At 34.9% G+C, this 13,372-nt stretch overlaps 2 protein-coding genes across 2 annotated transcripts in view; one reads left to right on the top strand and one right to left on the bottom strand.

The window, feature by feature from the left end:
- Nucleotides 1-637: 637 nt before the first annotated feature.
- LOC146145663 (uncharacterized) lies at nt 638-4,496 on the bottom strand. Its single transcript, XM_083389946.1, has 5 exons — nt 4,207-4,496; nt 3,117-3,239; nt 2,699-2,836; nt 1,906-2,150; nt 638-1,392 (listed from the first exon to the last, which is right to left on the bottom strand). The coding sequence occupies exons 1-5, from the start codon at nt 4,369-4,371 to the stop codon at nt 1,209-1,211; spliced, it is 855 nt and encodes a 284-aa protein (XP_083246072.1). The 5' UTR covers nt 4,372-4,496; the 3' UTR covers nt 638-1,208.
- A 1,974-nt stretch (nt 4,497-6,470) lies between these two features.
- The window catches only part of LOC146145662 (hephaestin-like protein), a 22,648-nt gene continuing 15,746 nt past the window's right edge, over nt 6,471-13,372 (top strand). Inside the window, exons 1-7 of the mRNA XM_083390644.1 lie at nt 6,471-6,604; nt 7,452-7,663; nt 8,945-9,091; nt 10,141-10,295; nt 10,809-10,911; nt 11,859-12,073; nt 12,920-13,033. Coding sequence (XP_083246770.1) covers nt 6,492-6,604; nt 7,452-7,663; nt 8,945-9,091; nt 10,141-10,295; nt 10,809-10,911; nt 11,859-12,073; nt 12,920-13,033 — 1,059 coding nt within the window. The 5' untranslated portion in view covers nt 6,471-6,491. The remainder of the gene's footprint in view (nt 6,605-7,451; nt 7,664-8,944; nt 9,092-10,140; nt 10,296-10,808; nt 10,912-11,858; nt 12,074-12,919; nt 13,034-13,372) is intronic.

The following is a 13,372-nucleotide window of genomic DNA, read 5'->3' as shown; positions in this document are numbered from 1 at the left end:
AAATAAGGCAAAGCCTATCGAAGTTGAGCTGTTCAGATTTCGATTACATAAAACTCTGTCACTGTTGAAATGTAATCAGAAAAGTTTATTATTTAATATTATTGGCTTCGTCGAAACATCGGGATTCCTTTTCTTAACCATTTGCCTAGTGAAAAAAAAATAACGTGTTTTCAGAGGAGTGTTAAAACCGTTTGATATTATTCACTCACCAGACCGAGATTTATTGGAAATCAAACCGGGTTTCATTGGGCATAAAAGACTGGACAAAAATAAATTTGAAATCCAGTAAACTAGTAAATTATTATACAACTTGTACAGAATTCGTCTACGATTTTTACCGAATTACAATTACACATTTTATTCACATAGCTGCTCCGTAGTAATTCTTTTTTAGTGTTTATACACTTTGTAGAGGCTATCGCGAAATCCTTGGAAATTTTGTTGCGATTGCGCGAGAAGCAAATTTTACTGCGAACATGTTGCAGTAGTACTGCATATTTGCACACATTTGTGGTAATACACCAGGGCATCATATGCGGATTTTGTAAAATCGTCAAATTCTGACGTTTTAGTGATTATCGTCTTTCAGTGTCGAAGTACACAATTAAGAAAAATTGTTGACCAACGTGGTTGACGTGAGATAACAAAGGAAATGAAGAATTGACCGTGGTTTACACCAAGAATTTAAAACACTAATTGTTAGACTTTGGTTGTGCCGACCACCAATGCTGGTTTCTTGGAGGTTGAATGAAGAAAGAGAACTTCGCTATCAAATTATTTAGATTAAGCTTATCAAATGAAGCTAAATGTGATTCATTGTAAGACGTAGGATGATTAGCACGAAGCATACAGAACGAGGTAACACTTTACATCTTTATGGGTTCTTAAATCGCCAATACAGGTCGAAGTTTAGCAATAAGCTGGCTTTATCTAGATCATATTAAGTTTGCGACAAGTATACAACAAATGTATATGTAATAGAAAGGAATCCTTAGATAGGAAGAAAGAAAAATCAAACCCTAAAAGACAAAAATTGCACGTTTCTCTCCATTCCTAAAAAATACATAAAACAAATAACCCTGCATAGACTACAGGCACAACTTATATAACGTCAACAAAACATTGCTTGAATAAAATCTCTAAAAAAGGAACCTAATAAAATGTAGGGACCGACTGCCATAAACAACAGTTATAAACGTCATCTACGTTTAAGTATTTAAATGGCCAATCATAAAAATGCCCAAGTCAAGTCGGCTTAGGGTTGATTGGGAGTAAGGTGCAACGTCCAAGACAATATTCTTGCTCCGGACATTTCTCAGACTGGTTTCGGTGACGCTTTGGCAATTTGCCACTGAAAGCTGTTTCAGATTTTTCATGTAATGAGTGCAGACCCTTAAAAAAGAAATATCAATGTATTAATCATTTAAAGGTGAAGTAATTAGTTTCCACGTAAATAATGTGCTTATAATAGGGTAAATTACATGTTTGTTACTGTAGAAGACTAGAGAAAAAAATATTAGGGAATCAATCTATAACACCAGATTGGTATAAACAACTAAATTTACTTTATAAAAAAAATAAAATGTTTATAACCAGCAGAGTAACCTACTTATCATCCTGTCCTATTTTTTTCAAAAAGGGCAGCATTTTTTGCACAAATGTTGTGCCTATATTAAGGTAAACTACATGTTGTAACTTACTAAAAAATACTATAGAAAAAAACTACATTAAAAACAACTCAATTTAGTGACATAATTCAAAAAAAAATAAAATGAAAAAAAAAAAAAAAAAAAAAAAAAAAAAAGGGCAGTAATTGTTTGCACAAATGTTGTGCTTGTGAGAGGGTTAACTACATGTTCCAACAAAAAAAACAAAATAAATAATATTCACAAACAACCAATTTACCTAACACCTTGATCTGACACTCTCCAACAACCAGATACATCAACTTTTTCCATTTCCGGGCAAAACACAGTTAGTCTTTCCAGCAAGGTATCAGTCACTGCGTAGCAGTTTGCCACACACACTGAAGTTAGAAGTGGGCAAACCTTGGCCATTCCAATTAAACAATCGTCGTTTAAATTCCAACAGGAGGTGACGTCAATTTTCTCCAGTAGTTCATTGTTGGAAATCAACACAAGAAAGCTTTCCTGATTCACAAAGGAAAACTCGTTAAAACCGTGGTGATGAATTGCAAAGCAAAAAAGGTTGAGTAGATTGACATCATCTTAATTAAGACGTTCAATAAGAACTTGTATTATTATCTTTAGTTAATGCGACTAAATAGTAAATCAAAGCATCACTTATAAAAGCTGGGACACTTAATAGTTATAAAATTTGAATGCTTTTTGGCAAAACCAAATGCATTGAGATATATTTTACAAGATTTAACTATTGATAAACTACAGTCAAGCCACAAAAAACTTATTCTCATAAAGTTTTAATTTTGAAGGTCTTTCAACATTTAAGATTATTTTCATGAATCACACTAGTTATTTTTAAAGGACAATGTTGGTAGTTTTAAAACCTATTTTGGGCCTATAAAATAAATATTATTTTAGTAAACACATTATGCTTCATATATTTTATATTCTACATTTGCCATATTCTTGTCTTGTCAAATGACGAATTTTATGAAGAAAACAGTATTTAATTCAAAAATTGAAATGTGCAAAATTGGGGGAGTATAATAGAGTACTTTGTCGACCCAATGACATCCTTTGAGTGAGACATCCTTCAATTTCTTGCAATGCTTTCCTAGCGTTGTTAGAGTTTTATTTGTAAGTGGGGTGCAGTTGGTTAGATTCACTCTTTCTAACAACGGATTTGAACAAATCTATAAACAGGAAAACCTGGGATGCACCACCATATATAGAGGATAAAAATGTAATCATCAGAAACAAAATCAAAAAACTAAATATTTTTTAAATACTTTTATAAAAAACAGAGTATCATAAACATTTTGAAGTTTTGCATAAAAATATACTTTGACATTAACCTACATATACAGTTAAGGATTATATTTTTATTTTGTGAAATAATAATTTTCACATAAATATTGGATCCCATGTTAGGTTTACAATAATGTTTTCTATATAATAGGTAGGTATACTTACCACAACTGATAAAAGATCATCTGTTATCCAATGATTGCAATCAGACAAATTAAGAGACTTCAAACTTTTACTGCCCTCAGTGATTGCAGCAAAAGCATTAGCTGTGAATTTCGACTTCGATTTCTAAACAAATAAGAACATCATTGGAGAGTTCTGCATTTATAAATTTCTTAAAATAAGAAATGTTTTTTCTTAAGTTACGGTTGTGGATATAATTAAAATGAGGAACTTACAGAATTATCTAAATAGTTTTAAGAATAATAACATCTAAATATATGTGTCAAATACTGTACGAAACAAACAAATTATACAACAACTGTGATTGCATGAAACTCCTTAGTTTTCTGATCAATTCTGTTCTTTTAAAAGCTTTCAGTGTACATGTACAAGTACTTAAAATTAAGTAGCCATTTTAAGCATCCAGTCTCCAAATATGGCACTTTTTACCAAGAATAAGGTGCATTGCTGCCAGTATTTTCGGGGGTGAAAGGTGTTTTAAGGCAATTAATGGGCGCTGGTCTAGAATCCTACCACAGTTCTAAAATCAACGCACAAAATTTGAGTTAGGATGTGGGTTAGCGTTTGGGTGTGGGTGGGTCAAGTATTATTATTTTCTTTATTTAATAATAATACTTGACCCACCTTAACCCAAACGCTAACCCGCACCCTAACCCAAATGGTGTTTCGTTGTGGTAGGATTCTAGACCAGCGCCAATTAATGTTTTATGCACACCTGATGTTCAACAATCTTACACAAATCTAACTCTTTTAGGTGTGAAAGAAATTTAGGTGTGAAATTTACAAGTATGTACACTAATTGAATTTAAACCCAAAACAGAACGCAGACCAGACAGACATTTTGTTGCTTTAATAAAGTTAAAAGAGACAGTAAAATATTTACAAGCTTTAAAAATAAAAAAACTCTAGCTTTGAAATAAAAAATACAGCCCAAACATATTTTTGCATGTTTATTTTAGAATAATAAAACGTTGATAAAAAACAGAACATTGTCAATGTCAGTGTTATAAGTTAAGAACACCGTTCCTCATGCCAGCATAATCCATTAAGTTAACAAAGTACGTTTACTTACCACTTTACTCAAGTCAATTTCTGAGCATTGCTGAAAAAAATGCTTTACAACGTCATGATGAGTTCTGGAAACCTGGCAAATCCGAAACAAATCTTCCATTGAAAAGAACGTAAAAATCTTCGGAAAAACGACATCTTCAGCTGGTAAATTTGCCAGAAAATCCATTTTTAGGTAACGTAGGGTGTTTAAACTATGAGAACACCCTTAGTTAACATTTCGCCCACTTATATTGCAGTGTTTTAAAATCTTATTTTGTAAACATTATTTTGTTTTTTCTTGCGTAAGGTGATTCCCCGCATAACACACTTTGAAATCCAAAAAGAAGTTAACATGCTTTATAAAGCAATACATCTATAATAGCAAAAATTTCACAAATACCACGTGATTCACACACCAACAAGGAGAAACCTTATTTATATATATATTTATTTATTTATTTATTTAAGCATTACTCCTTGAAGATATTTTTAAAGCCCGAAAACTGTATCAAAGATGTAGCCTACCTGCTGTGCAGCTAACATGAACGAACTGTGAAACCATCTCCGATGGGCAACAAAAACAAAAAAATTTAGCTATATAATTTATACTAGAGCTTTATATGTAAAGGCTGGCTCACACGTCTAGCGTTCGTCTGGCGTCTCACGGCTAACGTCGTCCAGTTCGCACATAACACGTTGCCAGCGTCAACGGCAAATTTCCTCGCTTCTAACCGAAAGCGTCAAAGTTGAAATATTTTCGCAAATGAAAGCGTTTTCAAAAACGTTTTACGTTAACGCTAGACGCGTCTAGTGTGAACCAGCCTTAAGGAAGACAGTTTGGGCGCTGGTCTAGACTCCCACTTTTTTACAGTAACGAAACTAGTTGTCAAAATTGAAACTGCAAGTGAGAAATAAATATGAGAGATTAAATATAACCATTAATACTTCCACTCAAAACTAAACTCGCACCCTAATCAAATAATGTTAGCAGTATAAAGCTTTGGACGAAAATGTCGTAGAATTCTAGACCAGGGCTTCAGTTTGTCTCATTAAACCTAGCGAACGATGGCCGCAAATTACACGTTTTTGTAGCAATTTGGTTTGTTTTGCGTGCAAAAAAGTTGCCAAGGGCCACATTAAATAGGCAAGCTGGCCACATGCAGCCCACGGGTTTACCAACCATCATAATATATCCATGAAAAGTGTTCTGCTATTCGGGGAAGGAATACGGTTCTGCAACTATATGAACGATTATATGTATTTCTTCATGGAACGCGTTTAAAATTTGTTAGAATTTATAGTTAGCCTATACCGCAAACAGAACAGGCAAGAGGCTATCAGACGAAGCATGTTTTGTAAAGATGTTTCAAAATGATTTGACATCGAAAGTACATTGAAAAAGGTAGTTTTACGTTACATTCATGCTTTTGAGTAGAATCATGCAAGGTTTCACGAAACGTGACATTAACATTGTTTTTCGCGTTTTTAAATTTCTGAATTAGGCAGATTTTTTGAGTTCCAGGTTGTTAATCACAGATTGATAAAACACAGTAAAACTTTTAGCACAACAACTGGAAGCAACGCAATATAAGTTGTGCTACATCTGAGGATAAGTTGCATTTATAACCTGCAAAAATACCTTTATGCACGTTTCAGATTTATCAATTTGGTTAATTTCACCATAAAAGTAATAACATCATTAGCCTATATATCGGGTCGGACAGGTTTTTGCCCAAAATATCGAGGATCGGCATCAAAATAAAATTCCAAGTAACGGACACCAAGTTTCTAATAGTCTATAGTTCTTAATAATAAATTAAAAAAAGGAACCTGTAAAACTGGTGCGCTGGAAGTTCTTATTAAACCCTAACCGTAATTAAGGGTCTGTGCTTCTTAAAAAATGTTCTATGATTCTACCGGCACAAAATAAACCAACCTCAGAACAAATTTAGGTTGGTAAATCAACGAAAGCGTATCAAGCATAACGCCTGATGTACATTTGAGGTATAGAAGTGCCTTCAAGACAGGGATTGTTGATGGATGAATCATCGCTAAACCGGAAAATTTGACCGTTCCAACTTCCAATTAGTACATTTTAATGAAACTTACAGCCAAGGAAGCCAGCGTACATATTTGTGCAAAATAATTTCGGTTTTCATGTTTTGTTCGACATTATTTACTGTTTTCACAGTTTTGGAGGCAAAGGTTTGTGTATGCTATAAAAATGCATTGTTTGTCAGGTTTGGCGAACAATTTTTAATTAGTATTCTTGCATTAGCAGTTTAGTATGGCAATAGGTTAACTGCAATGAATTTTGCCTGCTTTGGTATCGTTTTGCTGTTCGCAGTAGGAACAGCAGCAAAACGTAGAACATACTACATCGCAGCAATTGAAGTCAATTGGAGCTACACGGCAAAAAGGTCAATCTACTCTTTAATAGGCTATTATTCGTCGAAATAGGTTTCGCACAGAGCGTGCTGTGTTGTTTTGTCGATTTTGTTTTCAGACATTTAACGCAAATTGCTGACGCAAGCACCAAAATATTATACTTGTTTCTGGAAGTTTAATTTACTTTACTTTCGCACTGTCGTATGCTTCACTTTTCTTGGTGTGATTCTTCAACTTAAAATTTAAAGCCAACTTTGAAGACTTAATAACTTATGGACCGCGCTGGTTAGCTGCAAAATTTAGAAAATGTGAACACCCTGAGTAAGCGATTATTCCTCGACCAAGGCTGCTGCTTATTAGCTGGTAAATTCTAACTTTGTTACTTCGATTTTAAAGCTTGTACAGGGACTCCAAAACTAGGAGACCTAAATAGGTCCGATAATATCGGTTGAAAACCGATCCCCGATGCCTATGGTAGGTATATGGGTAATTGTCCATTTCGGTCATAATTTGCGATCTAACGCAACGTTCTCAGAAAATATTATACAAACAGTCGAACGGACTAAAATAAAGATTTATTATTAGTTGCGCTAATAACTACTTATTATTTTAATGTTTAAGAGCCACACGTCAAGATTTGGCAAATTTTAAGCCGCATAATACACATGATTGAAGAAAATAAACTTGTTGCGAAGAAGAAACATTGGTCAAAGCAGAATTGCCGGGATTTAGAGTAGATATCCAAGTATATTGCAAGGGCCGATTACAAATGTAGAATAGTTCGAACATTACCAATACGGAATGGTCCTAGTTCGCCAAACTGGACAACCAGAATCATTAAGTTGCCGAAATCTTGGCCGCTAATATATTGTTTTGCAGTGCTGGAAACGACACGCCGGCGACCTTTCGCAAAATCGTCTACCGCCAATTCACCGACGGCTATTTTCTCATCCAATGGCGAAGACCCCACCGCCTGGGATATTTTGGCCCCACGCTGGTGGCTGAGGTCGGAGATACGGTGGTGGTACGGTTTAAGAACTTGGCCACAGTACCGTGCAACATGATAGCCCAGGGCGTCCAGCACACGTCAGGTATGAGTGCTCATGCGCTTTGTTGTTAATTTAATGCACACAAACATTAAACAACCGTGACCGCGATGTTTTCGAGTGATACACTGTTAATCTTAGAGCTTTAATTAGGCGTACCTCTAGAAACACTGGAAAGACACCTCATCTATTGCGTGTCGCGTTTGTTGTACGATTGGCGCTATGCATTTTTCGTACCATATATATTGTTGTGGTATCCAAAACCGTTTATATTTTTCAAGTATATAGGTTTTTCTTATCCTTTTAAAACCGCCATACCATTGTGCTGTAAACATATAAAATAATTTATTGGACTCTTTGCAAGTCGGTGTCCTAAAATTATATAGTAACACACTTATTTCACGGTTTTTAAATGACTTGACTCAAGTCTTTGGGACGATGACTTTAATTGGGTTAATATGAAGTACTTCCATTAAACATTTCAGTCCTAAATCCTTGAGCGTCTATTCTAGGACATCAAAAACAAAGACACCTTATCTCTTGCGTGCTACGTTTGTTATACGTTCGTATTTTACCCACAATATATATCGCTGTGGTATATGCTAAACAGTAAATCTTTTTTACGAGTGTTTTTAAGACGTTGTTCCCAACTTTATGACGCCAGTATAACGCTGTTTTTCGGGTTACATGTTATAAACATATAAAAACAATTATTGGACTCTTTGCAACTTGGTGTCTTGGAGTTGTAGAATAACACATCCCCGGGAAACTTTACTTAAGTTAAATAATATTTAAAAAATATAAAAAATCAATGTCCTTTAAAACGCGATCTTAAAGTCTTACAAACCCGAACTTCGAAATAAGTACAAATTGTAGCGGATACATGGTATTAGATTGTAGTGTTGTTTTTGTTTTATTTGGTTAAAAACTGAAAACTTGATTATCGCGGAATAATTTTGAGAATTGAGTTTGTCTGGCGTCTGTAAAATATGCAAATGCAAAAAAAAATCAATTTAAAGATTTTCTTAAAAAAAAAATAAATAAATTAACGCACACTGTTCGATTAGAAATTATGCTGTGTAGTTTAAACACGTCGCTTATCATATATGAAATATATGCTGTGAATCGCACGTTTAGCTGTAGTCGAACTCGGGACTCGGGTTTATTTTATTGGCCAGAGTCGGACTCGGGTTATTTCAAACCGACTCCGCAGCCCTGGTTTTGCCAAATCAAAAAGACGTCGTTTAGCTTTGGGCACTATATCTGTTGATACCATCAGCATGAAAAACCTGCATTACTTTCTTAATTTTGTCTTACTGTTAATAGACAGCGCTGTCTCGGCGGTGAATCCAGGCGAACAAATAATCTACGAGTGGCCGGTGCCTCACATATCCTCCCCAACCTACGACGACCCTTCGTGTGTTAACCGGCTTTACTACAGCAGCATTCACCCAGAACTCGATCTCAACTCAGGCAAGACGTGTTTTTATACGCCCGGAAAGTGTGCATCCTCATATTCGCTTGTTTTTGATAAATGTTCTTGTTTTGTGCAAGCTTTGTTAACAGTATACACGCAATTCTGGCTGCGGCCTGTCAGATTTGCAAATCAATGTATCTAAATCAGTGCATTTGGTGTAAACTTTCTTTGTCCTCTAAGGCGCCCAATCTTCCGAGACAAATTAATGCGTGTGGCCTATAACCTAAACATCCCTATTTTTTACTTGTTTTGATAAATATTCTTGTTTTATCAAGCTTTGTTAGAAGTAATCACGCAATTCTGGCTGCGGCCTTAATTTATTTAAGCATGCTATGTTGTTGTTGCAATTCAATGTTTCTAAATCAGTCCATTTGGTGTAAATTGAACAATATGCACCAGTGACAAAATACATAATATTACAATGGTTCTTATCATGTTAGAATTACCCCAAAATTGATTATTTGGGGTTTCAAAAGTGTAAGTTTGAAAAATATATGCTTTTTTATTGACCACTAAAAAAAATCAAAACTGTTTAAATTCGATAAAATTTTAAAACAAGCGCATTTTTAAAAAGCCATAGTTGTTTAACGTAAAAATAGTAGTAATAACTTAATTTAAAAAAAGCGAAGTAAAATTTGTTTAGTTCAACTCAGGGGTAACGTCATTAAAACGGTTAAGAACCACTACACAAAAGCATGACAAAACTCCCTATGAATTCTGTTCTACTTAATAATACTGTGTCCTACCCCAGCCAGGGGCTGATCGAGGGGGGATCTTTAGGGTAGTTTTATGACGTCACGTTTAAATGTTACTTCGTTACGCCAAATTTTGACCTAACTCTGTGACTTCACGTTGTGACGTAATTTTGTGACGTTATTTCTGATTTGAATTGATGCCCACCAAAACCACGTGCGCCTGCCCACAGCTTACAGTTTTTGAGCATCTAACTTTAAAAGATTTATAGGTTGTAATCCTTTTCAACTGCTAAGCTGAGCCAAAATTGGGGAGAAAACACAGCACTATTAAAAACGTGCTTGCACTCTAGGTCTTGTCGGGACGATCATTATTTGCAAGGCTGGTTGGATCGCTAACGTTGACAGCGAACATCATCCACCGTTCGTCGCATACTTCGCAGTAACTAACGAGGACAAAACTCACTTTTCAAGCAATAGGTCAGATTCAACCACAAGCCTCGGAAAGGTAACGAGGGGTTAACTCTTCCTAATGACTTTGTACAAATGACAGCGTTGTAATGATTTTAAGTTAATGAATTGACTTAAGTACACCTAACTCACTCTTTTCAAATGACTTAAATTGACTTGAGTCTTTCGACCAAAATGACTTGACTTAAGTCTTTTTGACAAAAGACTGGACTTGGACTTAACCTATAACATTGTGTCAATTAACTTGGATTTAAATTAAGTGTTTTTTATCATTGAATATTAATTAACAAAATTGAGTAATATTTCTCTTTTTTTTTATACGTAAAACAGTTTGCTAGCTGTATATTACGTTTTTGGTATTTTTGTTTGAGTTATTGCTTTAAATCGACGATTTTTATTAGTTAAACGTTCTCTTTTCACTGTCGTTGGAGTTCACGTTTCAAATAACGACGTGATTTGCACTTGAGTCACTCCAAAATGACAACACTGACAAATGAAACATAATAAAAACATCTTCAAATTAGTCGTAAAGTTTTGTTAATACATTATATTTTTGTCCTTCACAAAGCACTACCACATTAACGGATTCAGCAATGGAACGCTGCACGTCACACCAGAGTGCCTTCAAAACACAGACACCTGGTATATAGCAGGTAACTTTAGTGCAAATCATTTATTACCGTAATGTAGTATGTAACACCCTATTGAAAAGGCGACTATTTGAAACGTCCAAAGTATGGTACTTGCTTCTGTACGGGCTGTTATATTTATTCTACGTCTAGTATGCGCCAAATCTTCGTACAATGGTTACACGTGATTTGACCATGAATTACATCACATGAATAAATCAATACACAAGACTAAGTTTAACGTTTTTTAAATTGCAGCTAAGTCACTTTGCCTTTGTTATAGCATTTGTTGGACGAAAAACTGAGAGTTATACCATGCTATAAGTATGATTCGGGACGTGACTTATTAAATATTTAAAAAGACTTGACTTGGATTTAAATTGATAATAAATTGCAAAGCCAAAAAGGTCGAGTAAATCGACATCATCTTGAATAAAACGGTTCGATACGAGCTTGTATCATCTTAAGTTAATGTGAATTTAAATTATTTTACAAACGAATTGTCTGGTACCTTGAGTATTTCAAAAAGACTTGTTTACAATACATGTTATCAACAAAACTAATAAGGAGGATGTCAATGAATTTAAACATCTTGTCTTGATCCCTTAAAACTTACGGACCGTCAAATTGAAGGACCGCTGGTTTAAACCAGGGCTTCCCAAACTGGTGGGTCGCTGTCCTGCTTGGGGTCGCGCAACGGGTTTAAGGGGTCGCGAGTATGTCCTTATAATTTGTATACCAAATTTTACATCTTTAGAATTGGTATTTTTTGTTTGATATGCTAATGTAAAACTTTATGCAAAGCAGCACCCTTGAAACATTCAACGACTGCACGAGAAAGCAGACAACAAGAAATGGTATGTTTTAAAAAACTGTTAAACCTAGGGGGTCGAAAAACATTTTAATATATTAAAAAAGGTCGCTGAAAAGTTTATGGACCACTGGCCTAAACGGTTTGCGCTTGGTCGTAGGTATTTCCACGCAGCCTGCGGCCTTTTCTGTCGTCCTCGAAAACCACTCGATCCAGATTCGATCCAGTCACGTGACCAACGTTGTGACCTTGACCACGGGCGCGACAGAGGTCATTGAGGTCGAAGAAAACAGGAAGGCTGTGGGACAGTGGAAGTTTTACAGCAAAATCAACGAGCACTACCTGAACGGAATGTTTGGGGTGGTGCACGGAAGGGTGAGAAAACTGATTTTTACAAAAAAAATAATTTTGTCTGGTGGGACACATACCTTTTGGACTTTAATCTAAATTTTAGGTTACATTTTTTGTTTTTATTTTTATAGTTTATATGTAAAAACATCAATTATACAGGGTTATTCTGACAAATATTCAACGCCGACGTTTCATTACCTATAGGCGTAATCTTCTTCAGGGCAATAAACTTGTAACTTTACGAAGGGTATATAACTATATATGCAAAGTCAAAAGACAAAAAACTAGAAAAAGACAAAAAGTTACAAATTTATTGCCCTAAAGAAGATTACCTGTAAAGTATAGGTAATTGAAACGTCGGCGTTGAATACATATTTGTCAGAAGAACCCTTTATAATTGATACAATGCCTGGCAGCAACAGTATATTCTTGTAAAAACATATTTTAAAAATGGTGTGATTTAAAAGAACTATAGTTTTGAAATATTTCAAACTGAAAAATCTAATACCCTGAAGGTTGTTAATCCTCAAGTACTGTTGTAAATTTTCAAACTCGACTAACGTTGCTATGATTAATCCCTTGAGTCATAGTCAACAGTGTTTTCACGACTCTTTGCCATAATCAACACACGCCCAAGGCATTCAACGTTTAAAAGTGATAGTTTTAATACATTTAAATCGGAGTTCAAATTTCACAGACATCAGCTTCGTTAAACTCGAATACTCACATAATTTGCAGGATTCCGCAATTAGTTATGCTAAACCAATATTCCTTAAACACACCTTAACATTATTTACATTGCAACAATCCTCTTCTATTATAAATTCAAGTTTGGAACCATTAAAATATTAAGGCTACAATTATTTTTAGAGCTGCGGGAACCAGTTTGGCGGTGTATTTGGTAACTGGTGGAACAGAGTGGCCGACAGAGGTAGAGACGAAGGTCAATTCCATGGCCGGCCGTCTAATTTGACATCACCTAAGGTTGTAATCCTATATTATTTCATTAAGTAGTAAATATTTGTACTATAATAGCATTGCTCATAAGTTCGTTAAAGTAAAATACTCTGATAGTGTTTTAATTACATTTGTTACAGTTTCTTTGAAAAAAGGATTTAAAACCAGATCACCAATGTTTTAAACCAAATATTTTTTTGTCAAATCGTGATTTACAGTGAACTATAATAATAACTGGCGTTTGACACAAGTTATTTGTCCCTCTAAGGTGCCAACTAGCGCCAAATAACTTGAAATGCATTAGGCCTACACTGCCTTTAAAACAAGCCAAGTCCCTTTTGAAAGTCGCCCTATCGTAAAATAAAC

Source organism: Ascidiella aspersa, chromosome 5 (assembly GCF_963924565.1).
Source record: "Ascidiella aspersa chromosome 5, kaAscAspe10.2, whole genome shotgun sequence".
Classification (NCBI taxonomy): Eukaryota; Metazoa; Chordata; class Ascidiacea; order Phlebobranchia; family Ascidiidae; genus Ascidiella; species Ascidiella aspersa.
Note: the sequence above shows the minus strand (reverse complement) of the source record. Positions and strands in the feature narration are given on the sequence as shown.

Coding starts and splice junctions, on each gene's coding strand:
- LOC146145663 (XM_083389946.1), bottom strand. CDS start 4,371: ATGGATTTTCTGGCAAATTTACCAGCTGAAGATGTCGTTTTTCCGAAG. Junction 3,240..4,206: donor AAATTGACTTGAGTAAAGTG/GTAAGTAAACGT, acceptor TTATTTGTTTAG/AAATCGAAGTCGAAATTCAC. Junction 2,151..2,698: donor GATGTCATTGGGTCGACAAA/GTACTCTATTAT, acceptor TTTGTGAATCAG/GAAAGCTTTCTTGTGTTGAT.